Source organism: Ochlerotatus camptorhynchus, unplaced genomic scaffold, assembly GCF_037179485.1.
Source record: "Ochlerotatus camptorhynchus isolate MF236.1 unplaced genomic scaffold, CSIRO-AGI_Acam_v1.1 ptg000592l, whole genome shotgun sequence".
Lineage (NCBI taxonomy): Eukaryota > Metazoa > Arthropoda > Insecta > Diptera > Culicidae > Ochlerotatus > Ochlerotatus camptorhynchus.
The window spans coordinates 517,401-544,857 of record NW_027041072.1 but is presented as its reverse complement, the minus strand read 5'-3'; the positions used below and the strand labels follow the sequence as shown (position 1 = coordinate 544,857).

The window sequence follows — 27,457 nt, the reverse complement described above, 5'->3', positions numbered from 1 at the left end:
GGAAGTAAAGCCGTTGGTCCCCGGTTCATGAGTTGATGGGTCGATAGGTAGGGTCCAGGTGTGGGAGCTGGCAGCGGTAGCATTGGTGCTCAGCACGGAAAACAAGATCGACGGAAAACAAACCAAAGGAAAAAAAAAAGTTTGGCAAGCCGCAATTTTATCTGACTTATTTTGTTCTATTTTACAATACAAAATAATTGAAATTTTTCGAAAACCCTATAAAAATTTCTGTGAATTAGCGCTCCCGTAAAGATAATGAATTCATCTGTTATAGTAAGGTAAGGTGGGGCAAGATGGATCATCTACCTAATTTATTAATTTTATTGACTGTCAACATCGACAGGCTTAATGCTGTCGTTGGGGCTCCATTGAACCTGTTGATTTTAACAATCAAATAAATTAACATATGTGCTATCTGACCCATCTAGCCCCGTGACCCACCTTACCCCAATAATTAACGACTCTATTAGCGCATTGTTACATAAACCGTTACTAATTATTACCCTATCTCATCTCTTTCAGAACTCACAACGATTGGAATGCCCCTTGTCCGGACATGAAAACTATTCTAGGATTACCGAAGGAAGTGTAAACTAAAGCGTAGTAATCGATCAAGTAATCGTGGAAGAAAGTTAACCCCGCAGAAAGGTTTTCGGTGTAATTTAGTGTGTTTTTCTGTTGTCGCTTTTTTCGGCTAGGAATCCATTCCAATAGGCAGTGCTCAAGTGTAGGTGTGTTTGTCGATAAAATCGAAGCAAAGAAGAAAGGATCACGTGAAGTGAACCTAAAATAAAAATAAAAGTTTCTTTTGGGTGGATATCGGTGTAGTCCATTATCTGTTTTTTTTTTCTGTTTTCGCTTTATTTGATAACGGGAAGCAAGCAACGAAAATTGCCAAACTGTGTGCTTGTGAGGCAAACGTGTATGTGTGTGTGTCTCTGTAGGATCTAATCTTCGAGGAAGAAAAATAGTCCCCGTCTAGATTGAAAGGCCTCTCAACTGGTTCCAGGCAGCAGTAGCAGTTGCCGCACCATCAACAACAGCAACAACAACAACAACAACTTAAGTAGGAGAAAAATGTCCAGCGAAGAGGACAAACCACCGGCACCACCGGTTCGCCTTACCAGCAATCGTGGAGGCGGCGATCGGATCGATAGTGCCGCGCCGGTCGACATGAAACCGCTGCCTAAAGGTGAGTTGCTGTTATTAGTTTGGGGATTAAGACTGGAAGGTGTATCTATGGTGTTAAGATTAGTGTTGGTCGCTGGTATCTTTGGACCGACTCGGCATTTCACGCGATGGAAATTGTAGGGAATTTATGAACATGCCAAATTTATGATGAAAGTGCAAAAGGCTTTGCTTGGAGTTGGTTGAAGTGGTGTTGTTTCTCCATTTTACTGAGTAGGGGACGTGCACCAGTTATGACGCTACTTAAAATTTGCTTCAGTTTTGGTATGTATCAGTGCACCCATGTGATTTAAATTTGTAGGACCAATAACTAATACCATTCCGTATGTAGGATTGTGTCACAGCTGGTTCATATGCCATATCTGGCTCACTAACCCTTGTTCGTAGGGTCTAGGTGTAGGAGCTGCCACCCTGGCATCGGTAGCATTGGTGCTCAGCACGAAAACCAAGATCGATGGAAAACAAATCAAGGAAAACATAGAAGACAGTGTCAATTCAAGCTGGTTTCTACCAGACCATTGAAAGTTTGCAAAAGGAGTTAAAAATTACTAAGGGAGAAATAATAAATGTCCTTCAAGGAATTCCAGCTCCAAAGTGGAATTCGAAGGAAGTAGAGAAGGACACTAGGATTTTTGGATTAGTTAGTAATTTTTCTGGTGCCAATTTAGATTATCTACTTTTTTTGTTTTGGTATTTTTTTTTTTGTGAAATTTTGCACAGATCACCATTTTTTTTCGTTTCAGATCGTTTTCTATGCAGAATTTTACAAAAAAATATATAAACGAAAAGTTCAAACCTTCGACTAACAGTTGTTGTTCTATGATTTTTGATAATTTTCAAATTTTCAACTCGAAATTTTCATGAAAAGTAGCTCTTTTCACAAGTTTTTTAATAAAAAAATATTCAGAAAATATTGAAGTGTTTTTTTTTATTATTTAATTTTTAATCACTTTTTTAAATTCTTATCCAAAATTGCCTGGTATATTTTTCATGAAAAGGATTTTTTTTTTCATTACGATTGGGAGTGACGTTCTTGAGTTATGATTTGTTGAAAAATATCGATTACGCCATTTGAAAGTTTTTTTTTACGATTTAAAATGACCGAATTTTAGCTCAAAAGTGGATGATTGACCATAAGATAAGATAAGATAAAAGATTTTTTGCTTCAGAAAATTCCGACGACGCCGACGCTTACTTAGATATATTTGAATCCCCTTGCAATTATCATCGGAATTGCCTTGAAACTTTTCTAAGAATTCTCTTGAAATCATCTCTAGAAGTGCTATGAAAGTCTTAAATGGATTCGATTCGATTGGAGTTCTGGTCAGAATGCCGCAAGAATTTCCTTTGAAATTTTCATTGAAACTCTTTACAAAATTCTTGTATAGCCATTCTCAGAATTTGATTCACTGAGAATTCTCCTCTGAATTTCCATGAAACGCTCTTCCAACTTCTCTTGGTATACTCTTAAGTATTCCATTGCATTTATCCTCAAAAGTTCGTGAAAAATTTCTTCAGATTTCTCTTAGAATTTTCTTTTAAATTCACTTCAAGTTCTCCTAACAATTCTCATATATTCTGAAGAAGCCTTCTCACTATCACATTGCAATTCAAGTCAGAATGGGGAAGACCCAGAACTCCCATAATGTTGATTTTTTTAGCTTGATCTTATTGTTTTATGCAATGATCCAGTCAGCACGAAACCATTGTTTTGTAATCCTGGAAATGGTAGCGACGGCGTGAGAAACCTGTCTGAGAAGTAGGTGTCCTACATAAACGGCGAACACGAAATTATTGCGACACATTCAACAGGGCATAACTTTTTTACCATTGGGTAAAAATCAACCAAATTTTGCACACTTTCTCATTGATGTGTATTGTGTACATGCTGTCAAACTCGAAGTCGTGTTTTTCGATTCAACGAAAATGGAGTTGAACCAACGCGAGTTGAGAGAACAAATTCTTTCCAAACACCTGGAATTTCCTGACCTGTCGCACCGGCAGTTGGGAAAAATGTTGAACATTCACCATTCAACCGTCTCCAGAGTGTTGAAGCGGTTCCAGGAGCGGTTGACGTTGGACCACGGCAAAGGAGCTGGAAGAAAACCGGGACCGGAGAACAAGAAGACGGAGGGAAAGGTGAAGCGGATGATTAAAGCAAATCCCAACGTCTCAAGCCGTGATTTGGCTAAAAAGATCGGCATGTCGCAGAGCTACGTCCAGAATGCAAAGAAGAGAGCTGGACTACATACATACAAGGTACAGAACTTCCCAAACCGCGATGAGCAGCAACAATCGACGGCTAAAACTCGGGCACGGAAGCTCTACGAGAAGATGCTGACAAAATATGGCTGCTGTGTGATGGACGACGAAACGTATATAAAAGCCGATTTTAAGCAAATTCCGGGGTTGGAGTTTTTCACCGGCAACAGCAAGTTCGATGTGGACGACAAATTTAAGAAGAAGAAAATGTCGAAGTTCGCCTCCAAATATCTCATTTGGCAGGCCATCTGCTCTTGCGGACTGAGGAGTGAGCCTTTCGTGACAAAGGGCACAGTAAATGGCGAGATCTACAAATCTGAGTGCCTCGAGAAGCGCCTTTTGCCGTTCTTGCAGCAGCACGACGAAGCTCCGCTATTTTGACCAGATTTGGCATCATGCCACTATTCTAAAAGTGTCCTGGAGTGGTATGAGGCCAATTCTGTCCATTTTGTTCCAAAGGACATGAATCCGCCAAACTGTCCGGAGCTGCGCCCGGTGGAGCAGTACTGGGCAATAATGAAGCGGGAACTTCTGAAGAGCAAGAAGATAGTCAAAGACGAGAAGGACATGTTAAGAAAATGAAAAAAAAACTGAGAAACTGGTACCGGATGACACTGTAAAGACTTTGATGGAGGGCATCAAGCGAAAATGCGTTCAATTTTACACTCAAGGCTCCATCGATTATCTTTTCTTTTGATTTTTGAAGTAAATATATGTATAAAACTACCCTAAAATTTTGGTTTGATTCTAAACATTATAAGAAAATTGGCATGACATTTTCGGTGTCGCAATAATTTCGTGTTCGCCCTTTACTACTAGGGCTTTATCTCACAAAGATTTATGCAAAGTTTCATGGAAATTGGAGATGGACAAGCCTGATTTTTTTTTTTGCTATTTGGTCTGGAATTGCGTTCGAAAATTTGCTGAAATATTGCAAATTTTTTGAATGTCTTTAAATTATCTTCAGTTATAATTGATAATTTAAATAATAATTGATTAGTTGCAGGTCTGAACATAAGGTAGAGCCAGGTATGCCAGATTTTTATTTCGGTAGTCTGCGAAAAATGTCTGTGAATTTCAGAAATGTCTGTAATCGAGTTGCATAAAATTAACAAAAGTTTTGCGTGTGACCCCCGGGGGGGGGGGGGGGATCATCTTTTGTCTCGAAATAGTTTGCGAAATTTGAAATTTCAGTAAAAGTCATGTTCGAGCAGAAAAGACCTGCTTTTAACGAATTGAACCTAATTGGAGTTGGTAATGCATCCATTAACGCAGTATACGTTAACTCACTCATATTCTAGAAATGTAGTTAATTCATAGGCTGAGTAAAACTTTCCGAGCTTTTACAGGAAAAAATTCATTTGACACATAAGGTTCATGTGATTTTGTGGTGGAATTCCCAATTATGATATCACATGAAAGTAATGTGAAATTCTAATGAATATTTTCCATTGCGTATGTGATTTTTTCTTTGAGTGTAGAATGAGTAAATTTTTCCTCGATTTTCGACATATTCAAAAAGATTTATGAGGCTCGATAATTCTACAAAGTCTACAAGTAAACTACGTTTTCTAGAGTTTGAGTAATTTAAACTTAAATTTAAGTCGATCTTATATGCCGTGTAATGTGGAAATCCGTTAGCTACTTAGTACTGGTCCTTTTGCACGTGGTGGTGAAACAAGCACATCTTAGTGAGATCTTAGTTAGTCCACCACCTAAATATGGAGAAATCGACAAACAAAAGAGCAATTTATACGCATATTAATATGATTCTAAACACTTCACGCTCAAAAAGTGTTAGTACATCAGGTTCAGAGTTGCTGAAACGATTCAGATAGTAATTATCGAAATAAAGATTATCGAGAAATGGAGAGTACTGTACAACGAAGCCAAGTACGATGAATTGGCACTAAACACTAACACTGTTGTAAGGATTTGTATTTGTAAATTGTTTTTGTTTTAAAATAAGATATATCAAGCAATTACACACTTGGGGGAGAAAAACTTGGATAAATATTTTACAATTTGCTCATACCAACCTTTTTGCCTTTCTCTTACACCAAGGTGTACCGAAAGGCTATGGTATCTTGAAACATACAATTTCGTTCCAAGACCCGGATAAACGAATGGCCTATACCAATAGACTCACCTTAACAGAATCGGAAAATGTTTCTGTATGTGTGTATATATGTATGTAAGTTCGTATGAATATAACTCACTCACTTTCTGCAGAGATGGATGGTTCAATGTGAGTGGTACAAGTGCCAGAAGATGTGGTTTAGATCTCCATAGATTGCTATTGATTTATTTTTTGGTCGGAATTATGGTTCCGAAGATATGAACAAAAATGTGAATTCCAGATCCAGCTGGGGAATTCGCAAAAGAATCATACAGAGCCTTCCCGTTTTTGGCAACACATGATTTTTGTCTTCTTCACTTTCTATAAAATCCATCCAACGCTTAATTCCATTTCTGATATCACAAGACCCCTCTTGGGGATCCTATCTACTTGAAATGTCATGAATTAATCCCCAGAAAGTGCTAGCCCAAATTTGAAGAAAGAATTAGTTGATGAGGTCGTGTTGCCAAAAACGGGAAGGCACTGTATATCAAAAACTCATCATGCGACACCTCAAATCACATTAGAATTTTACTATAAGATCAATGGTGGACATATTCAGACCCAATGATCACAATGGCCTCTTTCAAATGTACCGGGTACCGAAAGTGGACAGATTTTGACATGCGCCGAAATGCATCGTGCGATTGAGGTATCATGGAATATGATGATGTGCAAGTATTTATATTGATTTTCCTTAGCCTGATCCTTTGTAAAAGTATGTAATGGGGTTTCCTCTCGGGTTCCCTTCGATTTTTCTCGATGTTTTCCACATTTTTAACGGCTTTTATTCAGGTACAAAACGACTAAAATAGCTGCTTCGTTCAGCACTAAAACCACAGACAAAGAGACATAACACATTGAATATTTCTCACTGTAAAACATCGTTGCTAAAACATAACCGCCATCTGTTGAATACACTGTGGTGGGTAGTACGCTGAACAGATGGCGGTAGTGTGTAAACGTCAAACGCAAGGGAATTGTAAACGTCAAACGCAAGTGTAAACGTCAAACGCAATATGCGCGCTACAGGTGGTGGTACTACCAACTACGATACTTTTAAATTGACCATCAAATGCTTGTTCGATGAACAACTTGCGAGATTTATGTCTGTTTTTCTGTGCTAAAACTGTTCTCGAATAAAAAGATGGAATAGGATGGAAACACACTGTCCGTTTCATTCACTTTTTGACAGTTACTATAGACAGTCAAGTTATAGACCGGCCAACGTGAGTTGACGTATTAAAACAATCCGTCAAATCGTATGGAAACTGTTCGATTTGGATACAGCCTTGCAGCACATTGACAGGTCAATAACTATTACCGTCTATAACAGTGACAGCTCGTTCGTGTGGTGGATTTGATAACGCGCGAATTTCTAATGCGTGTTGCAAAATGCATCGCACGTGTAAATTGACAGTGTAACCAAATAAATTTTAAAATTTTCCCTCGATTACAAAAGTCTGTAAATATCTGTGAAAAAAACTAAAAAGTCTGTTCTATGAAAAAAATAAAAGTCTGTAAATTCACAGACATGTCTGTAAATCTGGCATCTCTGGGTAGAGCGCTACTTCGTCGTAATCGTCCATTTCCGTTCTATCGAACTGAAAAGATCAATAATAGCAATGATTTCACTGTGCACCAATTAATAATAGGTTTGTTCCGATGCGTTAGTTTATTAGCTACAACATAAATTCTATTAGAGTGCATTTTATGAATATTTACGATCATTGTTCTCAAAACAAAAGAAGCGCTTCTAGCGAATCCCCTATTTACGTTTATCTGTTGGACGAAGAAAATCTAATGGCGTTTCATTGCTTTAGGACGGAATTGAAACTCTTAGGACGAATTTAGAATCAAGAAGCAGTATTATATTTAAACAATATCTCAACAATTTGTGACTCTTTATCAAATCCAACGGTACGTATCGAAAGCCGAATAAATTTAAAAGTCATCTTAGATAGAAATATGCCATTTTTTGTTCGAACCCGTTCAAAAAAGAGAGGTAAAGCGGGAGTTGTCCTTATTAGGACGAAAATTAGATCAAAAACCCTACTCATTACAGCTAAAATACTACTCTTCGAAGTTATGAAACTTTGAGATATTATAATAATAATTTGTAGATGTAAGATCCAAGTAGAGGAGGTAAAGTTTGTGCATGGCACATATAATCTGTCAATTTCGCTTTCAGAATGTTACAATTAGCGATTAGCTATAACGAATAGTATTCACTCATGATGATTACAAATAGCTTATTGTGACCCTCTGAAAGCAAAATTGACTGGTTTTATGTACTTTGACTATATGTTTAGTATTACATCTGCGTGAAGTCAACGAATTACATAGTTGAAGATGCTAATTTGAAATAACAGACTAAAGTGGTAATTTTTATACGATTGATGAGGAGGAGAAAGTATAGAATTGATAGTTCCGTTTAAAGTACGGCAGTGTGAAAATTGCACAAATTAAATTTTTGGGAATGTAAGACTCCCAAAGCAGTCCTACAAGCTTATACTAAGCGACAGGTCGGAAACGCTCCACGTTCCCGACCAGGTAGTTCCTTTGCTGTTAACAATGGTCAGCGAGGAACAAATTCTACATTCGTACCCGTAGGTACAAACAGCTCACAAGCTTCAAATTCTTCATCTATACTTGTTCTAACTAACAATGTTCAGCAGTTTAATGGAGTTGCAGCTGGTAGAAATCGAAATCTATATTTTAGCCAACATAATTCTAACGGATTTCTATGATTTTGGCTTATCATTACTGCCCCTAAAATATTTTTTTTACAGAAATCTTCAGAAATATGCTGAAAACTAGCTCCATGTTTGATGCTATTCAAACTGGAGTAAAATTTGCTTGTAAGGCCTTTGAAATTCAGTAATGGATTTTAAAACATTAAATATTTTTAATTGGAATGCTCCATCTCTTAAAGATGATGAAGATGAGCTATTAAACTTTTTGCGTGTTCATAACATACATATCTTCGCTATAACTGAAGCATTTCTTAAACCATAAGGTAAAAAGGGACGCAAATTATTTCATTTATCCATCGTTGTTCATAGACGTATCAAATTCTTTCTTCATTTGAAACCAAAGTTTTGGGAGTTTCATACCTGTTTTTCTTTGACCTAGATCATGATTTAGGATTGTGCAGGCTACTATTTGTCGCAAATTAAATGTGGCAGCAAATGGGGGCCTCCATTAGCTCAGGAAGCGCAGCTACAAAGCAAGACCATTCTGGAGGTGGCTGAGGAATCCCGGTTTGGTGTAGGAATTTTTGGGGATGGAAAATTTCTTGACTTAGTTAGTTTTTATCTCCGTAAATAAGGCCTAACTCAAGATTTTAGAGGTATTTTGGAGTTCAAATTTAGAATCACGTTACCTTCGTAAAAAAATACCTAAATCGACCTGGCGGTGGGTGTTCCTAATCTTTAATCGCCTACCGATAATTGAATCCAGCCACCTAATTCTGCTTTATAGCTACTGCTTTACCGACTGAGGTAAAGGAGCCCCGTTTATCACTTTCCAGTGTTACCTGAATCCTCAATTTCCATAGAAAGAAAACAAACAACAACGTTACTAACGCAACACAACATCCAATTCTGCCATTCCACAGAACCCGACGATGCCGACCGGAAGAAGAAAACACTGAAAAACAAAATCAAAGTCTCCAAAGCGTCCCACAACGATTCGAAGCCCAACATCTCCTATCCGACCAACTTTGAGCACACGGTCCACGTGGGCTTCGATGCCATCACCGGAGAGTTCACGGTAAGTCATCACAAAGGACATGTTTTGTTTTGTCAGTTCACCTAAGCATGCCTTTCAGCTTCCTGTTCTGTTATATTCCGTACAATTCCGTAGTTTATCTTCGAGGCAAAAGTGTTATTGATCAACTTTCTGGTAGCCAACGTTGAATGCAAGCAAAGGTGGACCTCTCTCATTTCCGTCGTTATTCCACACTGTACAGCAGCGCAATCCCCAAACTAATCAATTCCCTAATCAATGCTGATGACCTATCTCCAAACTATCACTCTCCTTGCAACCAAGTGCCTATATCTGTAACCCAGTTCGAGCTCTAAGTCTCCAAAATCAGTGATGGCATTAATATTTCAAGTTGTTTAGTTGATCTTTTTTAACAAGTAGAAGTAGGTACGTATTTCGACCTTTTCGTTTTGTACGTTTTTCGAGCTGCCTGGGATGGAGATCGAAAGAGAGGGCTCTCTTGTAAATATTTGATGATGCAAAAGTTTTCCCGTTTAGGTTCGTGTGCGCTTTCCAAAGTTCGCTGACGAGCTTGACTGTTTTGCTAATTCGTATCTCGTGTTTGGCAAAATCTGATAAATTGGTTTGCACTTCCGAATTAGGAATGGTTTTCGCTGAGTGGCTAGTAATGTTTAAAGTAGATTTTATTATGGATTTCGATGGAGATGTCACGCTCTCGTTCCAAAAAGCCCATTGAATGATTTATCACGAATACAGCGTTATGGTTTTTGTTTTGACATTGAATTAGGGTAGGTATACCTATTATGGTTATACCACAGACAAACAGACATAACACTCACAATCAAATTCATCGCAAATAATCTTTTAGTTGGGAATGTGCCAGCATTTGTCATGGTGGCGCCACTGAAGCATTGAACAAGCCACCACATTTCGAACTTATCAGTGTTGCCAGTTCTTTTTCACGTCTAGTTAGTAAATGTCAGCTCTTGAAAATGATAACTGGTCAAGACATCCCACTGGAGACACATACCACATCTGAAGAATACAGAAAAAAAGTTGCTGAATATTACATCAAAACTGCTGCACATTAGTCATTCCGTTCCTAATATTACGTTGTACGATGTACACAGAATTCGAAAACAAATCATGTTGATGACTGTAATATTCTATCAATTTTTACCAGTTATTGATGTTCAATACTTCACCATGAATAGCATTGATTGATACATATTATTTTTTTTCTTCTGTGTACACATTGAAGTGATGAGCGGTGGTAGAAAGGGCACTAATAAGTGATGCATTACCTTGTTTAAAAACTTGTTTCCAGCAAAAGAAAAAGCACACTAAGCAAAAAACCAAATCCCTAAAAAAAAGTCTTAGCTTCTGAGAATTTTTCCTACGGATCCGATGCAGAATTCAATCAATTCTATAGATCTTCGGAAAATTTTGTAGAACCGACAGCACTGACTTCCATCTGGTTTGTTTTTATTCAACGTTGACGCGTTGAAAGAACGAGGGAAAAGCAACTAGTGAAAAAATTGCATGCACGAGGGATGCTCCGGTTGCAAAACATTGCTTGGGAATGTGGATGATAGATGGTGCTAGTGCGCATGCAAAATACGCTTGACGATATTTTTTGAAGGATTTTCTTCTAAGAGTTATGTCTGTTTATCTGTGGTAATACGTTCATATTATGGTGTGTTCCAATTATAGCCTAAGGAATTCCCATAGGCCATAATTGGAACACACCATAATAAAAACGTAAAGCCATAACTGGTACATCTATCCTAGTTGAAAAAAAAATTGATTCCGGAATATGCGTGGAACAATTTTAAAGACATGCATTTCAAAATAATTATAGAGCAGGTTTAGAAATCTCTTTGTGCATGATCATGAAAATAAAAATATATTTCATAAACGAGTAAGCATGAAATTTCAAGACTAACAATTGAAAAGGCCTCAATAATTTTCTCGCGAACTGAAACCTACATTTGCAAATCTAAAACACAATCGGGTAGAGTTTTTCCCCTACCGGTTCATTTTGTTGGTTTGCGTTGGAGGACTTCGGTTCCCGACAAAATGGCCTTACAAGGTTTGTTTACAAAATGGAGTTGAGGCGTTTTCAATTGTTTGTTTATTTGATGCATTGTGCATTTGAGAGTTCAGAAATCGTAAAAGTTGACTACCATTGAACTTGTTTATGAATTCTCATGTGATTTGGGGTGTCGCCAGATGGGGTTTGGTCCCCATTATTAACTGGTCATATCCCCGGGGGTACCCGGAATATGTATTGATGTGGCCAATGTGTTCATGGACACTCAACGACTACCGTTGAACTTGTTTTTAAATTTTCATATGTTATGGGTTTGAGCCATGTCGGAGACTGGTCATTTATCTGTGGGTAACCCGAACAAGTCCAGATGTGACCAGGCCTGTCATGGTGGTTACTCATCGGTACTCCATAAGTAACCAGCTCCAAGAACCGATTTTTTTTTTATAAAGACTAACTGAGCGCTGAAATATTGATCACGCCTTCCTTCCGGAAGTAAAGCCGTTGGTCCCCGGTCCATGAGTTGATGGGTCGATAGGTAGGGTCCAGGTGTGGGAGCTGCCTTCCTGGCATCGGTAGCATTAGTGCTCAGCACGGAAAACAAGATCGACGAAAAAAATCAAGGAAAAAAAGTTCAGTTTTTACAAATTCAAGACAGCACCATGAGCTACAGGATAATTTAACACTCCGAACATGGGTAACGGAAAACTTGCAATGTTTAAAAAAAGCCATTTATTGTACTTTCCTTACCAATCAGGCTAAGGCTTTGATGTCCTCTGCTGTCCGAAGAAGTTGTCTCCACTCTACTCGATCCATGGTCACACGTTGCCAGCCTCGTAGTCTGTGAAGGGTCCGCAGGTCACCTTCTACTTGCTCGATCCACCTTATCCGCTGCGCTCCTCTTTTTCTTGTTCCTGTTGGATCGCTTTCGAGAACCATTTTCACTAGGTCGTCTTCGGGCATTCTTACGACGTGCCCAGCCAACCAAAGACGCCCAATTTATGCAGTTTGGACGATGGATGGTTCTCCCAGCAGCTGGTGCAATTCGTGGTATATTCCCTGCCATAATGCGTCTTTGAATTTCTCTGCTGGTATCATTTTCGGCGGTCACCAGTGAACCCAAATACACGAACTCATCGACCACCTCGATTTCGTCACCGTCAATCTGAACTCGGCGTGGGAGGCTAACATTGCCTTCCCTAGAACCTCTTCCTTTCATGTATTTCGTCTTCAATGCGTTGATGACAAGTCCAACCCACCTAGCTTCAGCCTTCAGTCTGATGTACGTTCCCGCCATCGTCGCAAAGTTCATCGGCGAAGCCAAGAAGCACGATGGTCTTCCTGAAGATCGTGCCACTCGTTTCTATCCCAGCTCTTCTGATCACACCTTCTAATGCGATGTTGAATAACAGACACGAAAGTCCATCACCTTGCCGTAATCCCCTTCGAGATTCAAAGGTACTCGAGAGTGTCCCCGATACTCGAACAACGCACATCACTCGATCCATCGTCGCCTTGGCCAATCGCGTCAGTTTATCCGGAAATCCGTACTCGTGCATAGTCTGCCATAGCTGATCTCGATCGATTGTTTCGTATGTGGATTTGAAATCGATGAACAAATGAGTTGTGTGCACGTTATATTCGTGGCATTTCTGCAGAACCTGCCGAATCGCGAAAATTTGGCCGGTGGTAGCATGGGTACCCATGAATCCCGCCTGGTATTGCCCCACGAACTCTCTTGCAAATGGTGACCATTTGCGGAGTAGAGCCATTTATTGATGAATTTAGAATCTATTGGCACCACTTGAAACTACACACTTATCCAGGCCAACGCCGTTCGGTATATTTTGAACTACAGAACTGTTCGGTAAAAGTTAAAAAAAATCAGTGAAAATTCGTTTATTTGTAAGTTTATTCCGAACTGGTACAGACTTTGTTCAGATTACTCCATTTATTAATAAAAAAAATAAAATTTGTAAACTTTAATGATTTCTCACGAGTAACGGTCATTTGAAAATGATACCGACTTGTTCCGCTGTCCAGAAACCCGGTAAAATCCTACCGACTTCGGTGATCTTAATTAAGTGTGTACAAACATTAAAAATGTATTCGGTATAGATAGGTTTATAATGTATTGATAAATTGATTGATGAGTTCCCTGACGTTCATGAGTTAAACCGACTTTTTGGTGTAAATTCCTTCCAGAGTGCTCCAAATTTCCTTGGCCGTTTCTTTTTCACGAAACAAATCCAGCAAATCATCGTGGATGAAGGTGATGATCACATTCGTTGCCTTTCCAACTAGCCTAAAATTTGAGAAGAAGCTGACAAAATCGGGAAAGCACTGTGTTCCTAAATAACAAGTGTGGCCACTCCATAGACGGGTGCATGGGTTTGAGGTGGGTGGAGGCACACATATGAAAAATCAGTAAGTACTTAACCACCTCTAAAATTACCATGACAGCACTGGATGTGGCCAATGTGATCCTGAGCACTGGATATAACTTTGCCAGTAAACTTGTCTTTAAATTCACATGTGATTTAAAGTGTCGCATAATGGGGTGTGTTCCAATTCGGAAATTGACCACTTTGCCGTGGGCAACCGGAATATGTCCGAATGTGACCAATGTTACAGTTTGACTACCATTGAACTGGTTTGTAAGTTCTCGTGTAGTTTGTGGTATCGCTTGATGGGTTTTGGTCCAAGGTAGAAACAGGTCAGGTCACTTCCTCGAGGGTATCTGGAACATGTCCAGGTGTGACCAATGTAGTCCACTTGACATAAATGCCATTAAGCTTTTTTTCAACTCTCATTTGATTTGAGGTTTCGCATGATATGATGAGTTTTGATCCAAGTCCAAAAATGGCCACTTAACCGGGGGCAATCGGATCATTTATATACACACGAAATTTAAATCGCTGAAAATCAGCAAAGTTATTTTGATTTGGACCTCATGAACGATCAGCAAACCCTCCAGCAAAATAATGAGCAACTCTGAAGACAACATTTTACCGAAAATTAGTAAAAATTTCTGTAATATTATTTTACTCATTTTTTCAGCAATCCAAAAATCTGAGGATTTTGCAGAAAATATCAGGAAAGCGTTTTTTTTTTCATTCGCAGCTTGCTGGGTGGTCTTGAATTTTCTTTATTATTTAAAAACAATATAACATACACCAGTGTCTGTTTTTATCATTTACCATCACATGCAAGGAGTATCGCTTCAACCCAGTGTCGATGAATTGCGTTTGTTTTGAACATCTTCGTAGTTACGAAACAAGCGAAATGAACAAATGAGTTTATTATACATCAACGAATACGCGTTTGTTGATATTCACCAGTGCTCGATTATCAAACCCAAAATTGTCAAAATCAGAAGTGATCCTCAAAAGCAAAATAATCAACGAAATTTTGGGCAAAATGATTATTTTGAATATTGTCGACCACACTGCCTAAATCATCGATATTATCATCAGTTCAGCTTGAGGCAATAATTTGCCGTCGACTTATGTCTAAAAACCACGTTCTTCAGCGCTATATTTGTTTAAAATGAAAATAATCATTTTGCATTTGATCCTCAATATCATCCCGACCAAGATGAAGACGAATATCAATATTTACAACAACAGAGGCGATAATGAGAATCCAGCCACGAATGAAGAAAAACAAATGTTATTTTTGATACTCAGAGGTTGCCTAGATCAAGGGAATTTGTTTATATCAAAATTCAAATTCATGCAGGTAATTGGTCTATCTGTTAAGGTTTTCTTCATTTTCAGCTAAATTGAGTGTAGAAGAAAGGATTTTTATCAGCACTGACATACACTTTTCAATCATTAATTAATTTGGTGCTGACAGTTTTCACTTCAATTTAATTTTTATACGCTGATTCCTCTACCTCCATCGTATTAGACGAGGTATTAGATAGGTCCTTGAGAAAGAATTCTTCTCATCAAGTAGGAAGCATATTTCATGATAGTTGTTGAGATTGACTTAGTAAATATATATGTTCGGCAAGTATTAATCTACAGCGATATTCATACCTGACTTACTGGGCGACTAACTGGAACAACAAATCACCGAAGAATTTGAGATGTAAGTTCAAGGCAACCTCTACACACATATTTTAACTGTTGTGCAAATTTACCTGATTGCTTGTGACGCTAACACATTGACAACTCTCCACTGATTTCCAGCAGATCATGCATGTTTGCTGTAGTATTCAGTTAAAAAACAATTGTTAGCCAAGGGGGCTGTTTATAAACTACGTAGACAGTTTGGGGGGGGGGGGTTGACAATTATCCACGGCCCATACAAATTTAAAAACATTTGTATGGCAATTGTGTACGCAGGGGGAGGGGGGGGTCAAGAATCCTAAAAAACTGTCTACGTAGTTTATGAACAGGCCCAAGGTGGTAATCAGCTCTGCACACTGTGCCAAGACACCGCATGGCACACTGTTTGGCACGATGGGGTACACTTTGACAAAATGTTCGTTATTTTATAAATTGCTGTTATGGCTCAAGTGACACTTGCCTTTGATAAAAAAACACGTCTACTGAGGATTCATAGTTCTAAAAAAAATCATCTATCAATGAAACAGTCAACGGTCGTCATTGAAAAGCAATGCAACTATGTTCTGTCAATCTAATTGAAACTTTTATTGGCTCTGTTGTCTTGTGAATTTTAGATATAACTGCCTCTTTTCTGATTTTTTTTTCTCTCAATCTATGGAATCTACACGAAAACTATGTTTGAACGATATTTCTAAAACAGTATGAGGAACATTATGCCGTAGACTACACGTTTTTATATCATATGGTTGGAAAGTTCGTAGAACAAATACTTTAAAATTCTTTACCTTTTAAGATATCTTCGAGCATGAAGCTAAGTCAAACTTCACTAAAATCACTTTGAATAGTCAACCTTTAGTCACAATGTTGGTAGATAACACATTAAGCTTTGCTATGAAAGTTGTTACAGCAGTTTTCGTTGTTTCGGTCTCGAGATACAAATATTATAAGCCGTAAATTACCTTAAAAACATATTTGTGATTATTCTGCGTGGCGTGTGAGGTGAGACGACAATTGTCACTTCACCATCACGTGACTCTTCTCACTTGATTCCGAAAGTCGACTCGGGTGCCGTGAGAGGTTCATTTGTAGGTCGGTGACAGAGTGAACCGCAAGTGATACGGCGTTCATTTCGATAATTGTCAAATCTGCATAGTTTTTGTGAAGGGCCTATGCAGTTTTGGTTTGCAGGAATATAAGTATTTTGTATTTTTGTGTTTTATCGACCTTAGTTACTTTTTTATGAAGAAAACAAGGAAAAATGGATCCAATTTATGTTCTAGAGCAATAATGGGAACAAAAAAGTATTTTTAAACGAATTTGCATGCTATTTCTTTTAATCCAAAATGATAGTGTCAAAATTGGCCCTTTGGATACTAAAGTCGAAATCTTTGTTTACATTTTTGCTGCTTTAAAACTTGGTTCTGCTTTTTAAATAATAGAATTCAACTCGAAAAACACCATAAAACTAGTTGAAATTTATAATCCGTGATAATTAATAAGTGCTAAAACAATTTTGTATCTCGTGTGCTATGAGCTCTTTTGTATTTTGGAGTAGTGATGACGAGAGCGATGATTCTCACGTTGAAGCTGCTATGGTGCGCCTGGAACGTCGAAGATTAAGAGATATGAGCAATCCTCTTGATTTACCCCACGATGCGTAAGTTTGTTTTTGTCATAAAGTATCTAGAATAACTTCCAAGTTCGTTTTGATTTCAGGTTTGTTAAATATTTTCGGATTTCGAAGGACCTCTTTAAATATTTACTCAACATAGTGGAACCAGGGCGTCACAATGTCAGCTTCAATCGACCAAATCGATGCGACGAAGAGACTGCTGGCTTTCTTTTTCTGTTAAAGTCGAACCGCTTCTCAGCATTCTAGAACCTCAGTCGGCGTGCACAAACAAATGTTCAATCGCTTGTCTCTCTTTCTCTCGTCGCTCCATTGGTCTTCCTTTCAAGCTTCGTCGAAACGGATGAGCGAAAGGGCGCTCGACTTTGATAGTTTTCTCTTTCATGAAACACATCAACAGAGGTTTCATGACGTATATGACGGAAAATGAAATAACACATTTAAAGCATTTCTCACGTCAAAACACTTGAAGATTACACGTCATATTTTTAATTGGTAAAAAGGTAATTGAATCATTAAACAATGACGATGTTCCTTAATAAGTAAAAAAAATCTCCTTAAAATAGATCGGGTTGCTCCTTAAATGATTGATCAAAATACGTTAAAAATCTTAAAATGCTCAGTAAATATTTAAAGTACGCTCCCTAAAATAGAGAAAAATGTACATTAAGTATTTGAAAATGCTCCTTTGTATGCACCGCTTTGCACCATTTTGAAGTGTAATTGTACCATATATCATCGGAAAAGCTGCTGTAGAAAGGTTAATAAGTACCATGAAATCAGCTGAAATGTTCAGTAAATCATTGTGTGCATTTGTGCATTTTTACTGTACATTTCAGCTGATTACATGGTACTTATTAACCTTTCTACAGCAGCTTTTCCGATGATATATGGTACAATTACACTTCAAAATGGTGCAAAGCGGTGCATACTAAGGAGCATTTTCAAATGCTTAATGTACAGTTTTCTCTATTTTAGGGAGCGTACTTTAAATATTTACTGAGCATTTTAAGATTTTTAACGTATTTTGATCAATCATTAAAGGAGCAACCCGATCTATTTTAAGGAGATTTTTTTTACTTATTAAGGATAATTTCATCTGTTTTATTGAGCAAAAGTAGGGCTGCCTTTTTAATTTATCTTCCATCCATATATTTATCTAAAAAAAAATGATCGAAAACGGGACATAACGCATTTTAAACAAATTGAAAGAGCGGTGATAGAGTGTTCGTGAAAGGGGATTGAAAGCCATAATGAGCTTCGTTTAACTAGAAAATCGACGTTAGTTACATTGAAAGCGATGAGCAAAGCAACGACGAGAAGTTCCACAGCCAGCCTTTCCTTCTAAGCGTCCTGCTTTTTTATTTTCGTTTCTTGCTGACAGTCTAGCTAGGCGTTATAGAAATGAAGTGTCGAACACGTATGTATGAGAGAAACAAAACACGAGTTCATTTTAGAGCTTCGAAATTGTAGAGCCCTGAGTGGAACACAAACTAGGAGTGACCGTTGGATCTTCATCAGTGCTACCAATAACAAAACTATCAGCAGCATTAAGATTTTTTGCTGAAGGCAGTTACCAAAAAGGTGTAGGAAACGATGTGTTCGCAGGAATGGCACAACCCACATTATCGAAGACTTTGGCATCTGTGGCAGTTCAATGTCAGTTGCATTTTCCAAAAATATGTAAGAAAGATTTCTATATGGTGGGTCTGAAGCATCGCAAAAACGTACTGCGTAGTTTATAAACAGTTCCTATGGAAGTTCTCGAACAACGCTAAGTTGAGGACAGCATAAAGTTTTAGTTGGACGTAGTAGCCAAAAATAATGTTTAATAGAAGATGTGATTTAAGAGAACTAAATGCAATGTAAATAAAGGAATTAGAAGCCAAATTAATCATTCAAGTTTTATTACGTTCAATCCGATTATTTCTTGCATTCTTCAATCATTGTCCATTTACTCCTTCATTTCTTCGCGTTCAAGCAGTTTAAGCTTCCTTTGTTTGTATCTTAATAATTGCATCTTGTACTCAATTTCTTCCTGTCTTTGTTTTTCTTTTCCCAGCATATACGCTTCCTTCCTATTCACCTCGTCTTCCTTCAGCTTAAACATTTTTCGAGCGTATCGGGCACATTCGCTGGAGTTTTCAACCATTTTCTTCAAATACTTGGTCTGCTCAACCAGTAGTTCATGCTTCCTTTCTGTGTCGTCCTTCCTTTCTGCGGTGCGCCGCTTGCGGCTACTGTTTGGGATGTTATAGCTGCTGCTGTTTCCAACTTCATTAGTGTGACTGTTGTTCCCGATGTTCTCAACATTTTCGGTCCCGACTTCATCATCTGCTTCATACTCATGCTCCAGGGTGGTTTCCCGCGGAGAAGACTCGCATTGGGGAAGACCAAACACAGAACCTATGAAATTAATCGGTTGAAGGTATTGGTTCGAATTCAAATGATACCAATACTCACCAGAGTGGTTAACCATCCGATCAAGGGACAAAAGATTAACTATCGTCTCTTCGTTTGGTGAAAGATTCACCATCTGGTTTGATCCACCGCCAGTCGCACTTGCCTCCCGCTTGTTGTGTTTTAGCTTGTTTTTAACCTTCAGCTTAAAATCTGTCCAAACCTGAAATAAACATTTGCATAAATTGATTTGGCTCTATATACACCTCTTTTGGGGGGAATGGGTTGTCCAAAACACCGAGTTACATAACGCAATCAAAGTTTAACAAATTTCGCCAGTTTTATTATTATGATGACTTTCATACAACTAACTAAATCCGTTAACATTTGGCTGAGTTATGAAACTTAGGTGTTTCTTACAACACCCTTTTTTAATTACCACAATTACTTGGCTACTTACTTTTTGCCACCCTTGAACTGATCGAGTTGGAGGTCCAAGGCTGTTCAATCCGCTGCATAACTCGTTCCAAATGTCTGCATATCGTTCCTTGCTTATGTGGAAAGCCTCGCTGTATTTCATCCCCTTGGCTACCGCTGGATTGGCCTCCATACGGGAAACAAGCAGATTGAACCGCTTGCAATTAGTTACGCGTACTCTGAAATACAAAATAAAACATTTTTTTAGTTGAGCAATTCAATTTTTGAGTTGAAAACATGCTTACCGCTTCACCTCCATTTTTTAGATTGAATTTGTCTGCGTTGTCGACTGCTTCAAGCATATCGACAATAGTCACGTGGAAACGTCATTTCAATGCGACAATTTTCGACATACATCGACTGTGAGAATACAGTGAGAATTCATCGAAGTTCATCCGGGTGACTTTTCTCACTTCATTCGCTTGCGAGAATCGGGTGACATAAGTGACACGAATCGTCTCACCTCACACGCCACGCAGAATAACCACAATTAACTTGAAGCACCTCTAAATCATAACCTGAAAATTTGCACAGAAGTTTAAATTAACATGACGAGCAGTAATCACGGTTGACCGGTGCATCCCAAACATTTCTGTTAAAATGAACAGGTCTAATATACAATATAATATAAAACCGCATCACTGTGTTGACGATTTGCCAATCGTTGCTAAGGTTAACTACTCGGTTGAAAACTTTGTTTACTCAAAAGTGAAGCTAGTGAGAGAATTTGTTGTCATTTATGTCATTTACTGATAAAACAACGATTCAATCAATCTCTTCAAATCTAGCTAAACTCAGTCAGTTTCATCCGATTCACAGCCAAATTCTCAGCGGCTCGTGATTTCATCCAGAACAGCTTCTATTTGGGCTTGACTTCAATAAAATTCATCTACCCTATCCGGTCGAGAGGGTCTTGTCGATATGGCAGTCAAGACGACTGAAACGGGTTATCTCCAGCAACGTGACCAAGCCTGTAAGATCTGATCGTCCAATATGACGGTACGGTACGGAATACTATCTACGAAGCCGTTGTGTCTACTTATGGTGCAGACTGGTTGGATCCCGTGATCATGAAAATCAAAAACAAATCTGGATTACGTCAGTTTATGCACGTTCGCGTTACGTATCCTTGTTGGAACGTTAATCAAAATTAAACCGGCTGCGGAGGAAATTTTGAAGAAGTCTGGAATTGAGAAGGAAATTGTGTATAGGGTAGAGCGCTACTTCGTCGTAATCGCCCATTTCCATTCTATCGATCAGAAAAGATCAAAAAATCAATGATTTCACCGTGCACAAAACAATAATATGTTTGTTCCGATGCTGTCGATGCAGGATTCGATGAGCTGCCCACCCTGTCAACCGACGTTTCCAAAGGCTGTTAAAGCGCCGCTGCAAAAATATTGACAGACGTCAACGCTGGTGGCTCGAGCTGTCAACGGCAGTGACAGTGAAACGGGGAAGAATATTTTCTTTTGGATAAAAGTTCGCGGCGTGGTCGGTAGTGTTCCTTACCGCTACAGTTAAAATTATTTTGCTGTTATATTACTTTATTATATTATTATATTAGGGAGTGCTGGAGTTTATTAAAATCTAGTAAAGGAGGTAAAAAGTTCAAACTATTAAATCTAAACTTAAAACGAAACTAATTCTAAACTCCTAGGACCTAGAAACTAACCTAAAACTTAAAGCGCAGGGAGAGGCCCCACGCTACAAAGAATCACCAAATTTGTGAGTAAAATGAAAATTATTATAATCTAATCTAATGAAATAAAATAATTGCAGTGAAGCAAACGCTAAAGCAAAAGGCTTTCAGAAACGATTCTATGACCTTTCCCCCACCTGCGCGGACAGATGCGTTAGTTCATTAGCTACAACATAAACCCGGTTAGAGCGCATTGTATGAATATTTACGCTCATTGTTCTCAAAACAAAAGAAGCGCTCCCTGCGAATCCCCTTTTTCTACGTTTATCCGTAGGACGAAGAAAATCTAATGGCGTTTCAATGCGTTTGGAAGGAATTGAAACTCGTAGAACGAATTTAGAATCAAGAAGCAGTATTAGATTTTAAACAATATCTCAACAATTTGTGGCTTTTTATCAAATCCAACGGTACGTCTGGAAAGGTGAATCAATTTAGAAGTCATCTTTGACAGAAAAATTCCATTTTTAGTTTAAACTCGTTCAGGAAAGAGAGGTAAAGTGCGCGTTGTGCTTAGTAGGACGGAAATTAGATCAAAAACCCTATATCCGAAAATTTTTGACTACGCTGGGGCTGGGTAATGCTACGAAAATTAGAAGCTGGTCAAACTGGGGCGTATGGACCGACACGTTTTCGTTTGAGGATGGAATCATGCCCGCTGCTTTCCTTTGACAGTAAATATGGAAGCCCACGCAAATAATCTCATCAATACTGATCTTGCTGAGGATCGTACGGCATGGAAAATTTCACTTTTTCTCCTGCGTTTTCCATCGGATATTCTTGCCAGTCATTGGTTTCAATTGATATGGACTTCGATGGGATATCCACAGGACTTTATAAGGATGTGCGAATAATTTTTAAAGAAGTCCCAGAACTGCTGGGGGATGTCAATACCTAAATATTAACCCTACATATTGCATCAGATCTGGATCGGTGTACGATTGCCTTATTGCAATATTATAGGATTGATAGGATGCCATTCCATTGGAATTAAAAATGCAATTACATTCTATTTCACGAGTCCAACAGCAAGCTTATCCCCGTCACAAAAAAATCCGGTTATTTTGCAGATGTATATCTGTAATCATCCTTCTGTTGAACTAGCTCGTATCAAGGGACCTCAGTGCGATGTGTGGCCAGTGGCCTACCGATCGGTCAACTGTGAGGCCGATGCCAAGAGAAGCGAAGAGGCGAGCAAAGCGTTGAAACGAATGTAAGGAATAATATAAATAATGAGAATTTCCATTATTGATATAGGTATTATTCTTTACATTATTCTCGACTCACTATGAAATCGGCCGTAGGCTTTACTAGTTACAGAACTATTGATTTAAGGCTTTATTAAAAACTGGCTCGATGAAGTTGCTGCTAGGCTGGGATTGAACTCTCGCCTGTCCGAGTTCTCGGTTACTTCAATCGGAAAGAAATTTGACAGGCAGCAGGTGGCAATTTAATCCATAATCGATCGGTTACGCCTTCGTTTCTGTACATCTGCAAGGAATCAGCAGTTCAAAGGGACATCGAGCCGGAATCTGTTGGACGGGTTGAACACCGTTCTGGCTGGATGACTTCCACTTCCTCTTGCATCTCACGATTCGTAATGAGAATGAATTGAAGTTGAATGCTTGCCTTGATCCGTCAGAGAAATTGAGAATGTAAACACAATCACAAAAATCATAACTCTCGGGGTTGCCAAACTCATGGAACTTTCGACATCTTGATAGCAGACTTTGATCGAAACGTTGATAGGCACGTTCATCACAGCATTTGGCACAACTTTCGGCACAGCTCAATACTCGGCATGGATTGACGTGTGCAGAGTTGAATACCCCTTGTTGTTAGCTGATTTTCGGCATAACTCATGGTCTGCTGATCTTGTTCCAGTAAATAATCCGTTTTGCTGGTTTGCAAAGCTGAAATTTGGTGTGTATGTGACCTAGGTGGTCCTGGGCACTTAATTTAGGTATCATGCAGAAGAAACGTTAATTATTTCTATATGTGGCTATTATAAAATCTTTTTTTTTTTGTTCGATTATTGTTGAATTTCACTTCTGAACGATCAAAAATCGCCATCAACCCTCGGGCAAATTTTGCCATTTAGTTAGGTACAGCTCAAAAATAAGCAGTTCCAGGCACAATAGTGAAATAATGACCTTCTCCGATTTGCCTGAAACTTTGTGTAATTGTTTATTTTGGGTTCACATTTTTGCTAACATTTGGCCGTTTAGGATCTTGTAAAATTTTCAATGTTCCGTTGTTGAAATTTTACAATAAATTGTAGCCCGGAAATGACATTTTTGATCGAAATGACGACTGAAACGAAGTATTAGAGAAAATCATGTCTTTCTGGGAAATATAAAAATGTTTTTTATTTATTTTAAGCAAAAATTAGAGAAAAAAAAATTAAAACCCAAATGTTTCAAAATGTCCTTGCACGATTTTTGATTTTTTTTTCAAAATTTGTTTATGAAAAATGCAAACTCTAGATATGTTTATGGTTTCAAAAACTGATAAAAATCGAAAAACATGAACTTCTGCTAACATTTTTGAACTTTTCATATATATTTTTATGTATTTTTTCAAAGAAAATGATTTAAAATTTCTCAAACATTTTTTTCTGAGTATAAATTACATGAAAAAAATTAAGATGATTCTTTTAAGAGTCCAAAGATGACCATCATGATGACTGATATGCCCTATCACTTCAAGTTTTCTAAAAATCTCGGACACTGTTGCGACATCACTCATGAAATTGGTTGAATGAAACTTCCTGTTTGCTGCAATACATGATCTTGTTGTATGATTTTTTGTCAAAAAGTGTCCATAATTAGAAACATTTCAAAAGTTGTGGACATTTTGAGATACTTAGGTTTTCAACATTTTTGGAATGAATGAAATCATTGAAATTATTGTTTTGTGAATTTTTTCCCAGATAAACATTATTTTTCTCTACAGCTTTGTCTCAGACATCATTTCGATCGGAAGTGCCGTCTCAGCCCTAATTTTTTTTTAATTTCAACGATGCCATTTTACTAAAAAATTCTACAAGATCCAAAATGACCGAATTTAGCAAAGATGCCCAAAATTACAATAAAAAAATAACATCTACAACTTTGTGTCAGACGTCATTTCGATCAGAAGTGACGTTTTCGTACTACAATTTATTGAAAAATGTCAAGAAGCCATTTTAAAAGTTTTACAAGATCCAAAATGGCCGAATTTTAGCAAAATTTTTAATCATTGCCCATAACAAACAATTGTGCAAGAAGGTCGAGTTTTTTCTGATTCGTCAGTTGGCGTGGAACTGCTCACATCAGAGTTCGTCATTCGAACACACTTAAACAACTTCATGAAAAAAAAACCACATTCGTTGCCGCCTCACCACAACAAGGGGAAAATGCACCCAAGTAAATTTGAATTAATCTCGCAAATTAAGACGCACAGCTCCTAGTCACACGAAAGCCGCCACCAGACAGCTGATCGGAACTAATTACTTCACATAGGTACTTTCAGGTGTGTCGTCAGTTGCGTTGCGGTTTTAAACGAAAACGAAAGTGTTACGACATTTTCGGTTAGCGTATTAGGTGCTGTTTGTTATGAATGAGTGACTCAATCAAGCAGATTTCGGCTATCTTGTCGTAACGTTTTTAATCACTTTGCAAGGAGATTAGAATACTCTCATCAACTGTGCTTATCTCGCTTGACTAATCGGTTGGTATTATAAGTTGCTCTCCTTTGGCCATTAGTGATTTTTTCCCGCATGAAAGTGCCGGAGTGTATTTATATGCCATCGAAACTGTCATTTCAGACCGGGAGAGAGAGAGAGAGAGTGGTTGGCATATTTATGGGCTGTTGGAGGAAATACAGCTGCATGGATGTTTTGCACTGTTTTTGGGTTGTATTTCACTATTCCGTTTGGGCGGTGCAGTTAACGGTGGTTCCGAGATGGAGACCCGGTAATTACTCCGCTCTGTGGGTTCCGAAATGACTGGAAAATAATGCGAATTTTCTGATTTAATGGGCATCACCGAGGCGGCCGATTCGAGTGATTTAGATCGGTATCAAGCAGGTCGTCTCGGAGGTGCTGATTTGGAAATAATGATGTGGGAATGGGCATGAGGTCATAAGTGGATATGTTTGCGTCATTTTCGCAGATTATGAAACAAACTATCTCAGCTAATCCTTCATTAGAAATTAAGGTAGCAAGCAGTCGTTAACTATTTCTAACTCCGGACCACCGGCACTAGGAAGCGTGAAGCAATTCTGGAAAACTAGAGCACAGTCACCCACCATAATCGTTTGACCGGTCAACGACCAATTTCTATTCAACCGAGCCCCGCAGCAGTCGGTCAGTAGTGGCGTAGAGCAAGGGCCTTTCATTACCCAATCGGTGTCACAGAGCTCGCTCAGAGCAGAGATCGCTTATGTAAATTACATAGCAATCTGCCACGGTTCGAAGGGCCGAACAAAAGATTAAGTCTGTTGAACGGTCCGAAAAGTGCGCTTCCCAGTTCGTCGTAACCCGGACACTGGGGCACGTGGACAATTTGCCATCATTTTGGATAGAAAATGATGATCTTTCCTGATTATCTTTCTGCTTTGAACGACCGATCTGTCGCTTTTTTACGGTTGAAGATTCGTCATTCCGGGGGAAAGGGCTTGGCATAGCTGTGGGTTTTTACGATCGCTAATGATTACGTTATCGCCTACGCATGCACTCGCTGATGAATGGTTCAAAACTATGCCCGAGACTAATGCGACGACGGTTAGTTTTAACCAATTTTAACGTGGGCAGGTATAAGCGTTGTTTTGTACCTAAAGGGTGCCCATTTGTCAACGGTTGGAATGGCCGCTCGGGTTAATTTAATTTATACAATTTATTGCGTCTGAAATGCATCAACAAGATCCCATTTGAGGTAGCGTGGAGGTTTGAATCCGGAAAATAAGAGAAGTTTAAAGATTTTAAGCAGCTTCATTATTTACAGGGATGTTCCTAGGTAGATCAGAGAACATCAGAGAATCCATTAGTTAATTGCAGAAAGTTTCCAAAAGTTCCAAGAATTATGAAACATTCCAAGAATTTAAGAAATGTTCAAAAAATAAATAAAAAATTGATAGGTTATTAGGGCCGTTCCATGAATATCCGGAAAATTTTTGACACGTAAGAGAAGTTCCGAGAACTTCTTGAAAGTTTAAGGAACTTCAAATAAGTTTAGAGATTGCAAAGAAAGTTTCATGAGCTTCAAGGAAGTATCGAAAACTTCAGGGAGCTCTTGAGCTTCAGAGCTCTTTCCGGCAGTTCCAATTAATACAAGAAAGTACCTAAAACTTCAGAAAAGTCTAGATTTGCGGGGAAGTTCAAAGATCTTGAAAAATAAGTCAATTTGTTTCGGCTTCTAAGTCTTCAAATAAAGATTTCAGTTTTATCATCGTCAACGTTTCGATCCAGGGGTTGGAATCTGCATCAGGACTAGTTTTAGATTAAGATCGTAAAGATGTTTGCACTACGAAAGACGGGAAAACTTTATGTCCACTGGAAATGGCCACATCGTTGATCCATCGTTAAACTAAAAAGCAAATATACGATAAATTTTATATTTTTAAGTTTCATGGTGAGCTGATAGCAGACAAGATTACTTCTTCTTCTTCTTATTCCACGCAATTCAAGCTTATGCTTATCGCTATTAGTTTATAGCGCGCTCTCAACTTAGTGTACTAATTGCACTTCCACAGTTATTAATTGAGAGCTTTCGATGCCTGTACCATTGTTGCATTAATATGATGGTGTGGCAAGTACAATCATACTCTCTATTTCCAGGGAAGTCGA

At 38.4% G+C, this 27,457-nt stretch overlaps 2 protein-coding genes across 4 annotated transcripts in view; one reads left to right on the top strand and one right to left on the bottom strand.

Moving 5' to 3' along the window:
• Pak (serine/threonine-protein kinase PAK 3-like protein) overlaps positions 1–27,457 on the top strand; it is a 161,997-nt gene that overhangs the window by 17,641 nt on the left and 116,899 nt on the right. For all 3 annotated transcript variants that reach the window (XM_065237114.1, XM_065237115.1, XM_065237113.1), the window contains exons 2-3: positions 523–1,192; positions 9,189–9,343. In XM_065237114.1, coding sequence (XP_065093186.1) covers positions 1,078–1,192; positions 9,189–9,343 — 270 coding nt within the window. In that variant the 5' untranslated portion in view covers positions 523–1,077. The remainder of the gene's footprint in view (positions 1–522; positions 1,193–9,188; positions 9,344–27,457) is intronic.
• LOC135713908 (uncharacterized) lies at positions 19,009–20,190 on the bottom strand. Its single transcript, XM_065237131.1, has 4 exons — positions 20,177–20,190; positions 19,915–20,110; positions 19,518–19,677; positions 19,009–19,460 (listed from the first exon to the last, which is right to left on the bottom strand). The coding sequence occupies exons 1-4, from the start codon at positions 20,188–20,190 to the stop codon at positions 19,009–19,011; spliced, it is 822 nt and encodes a 273-aa protein (XP_065093203.1).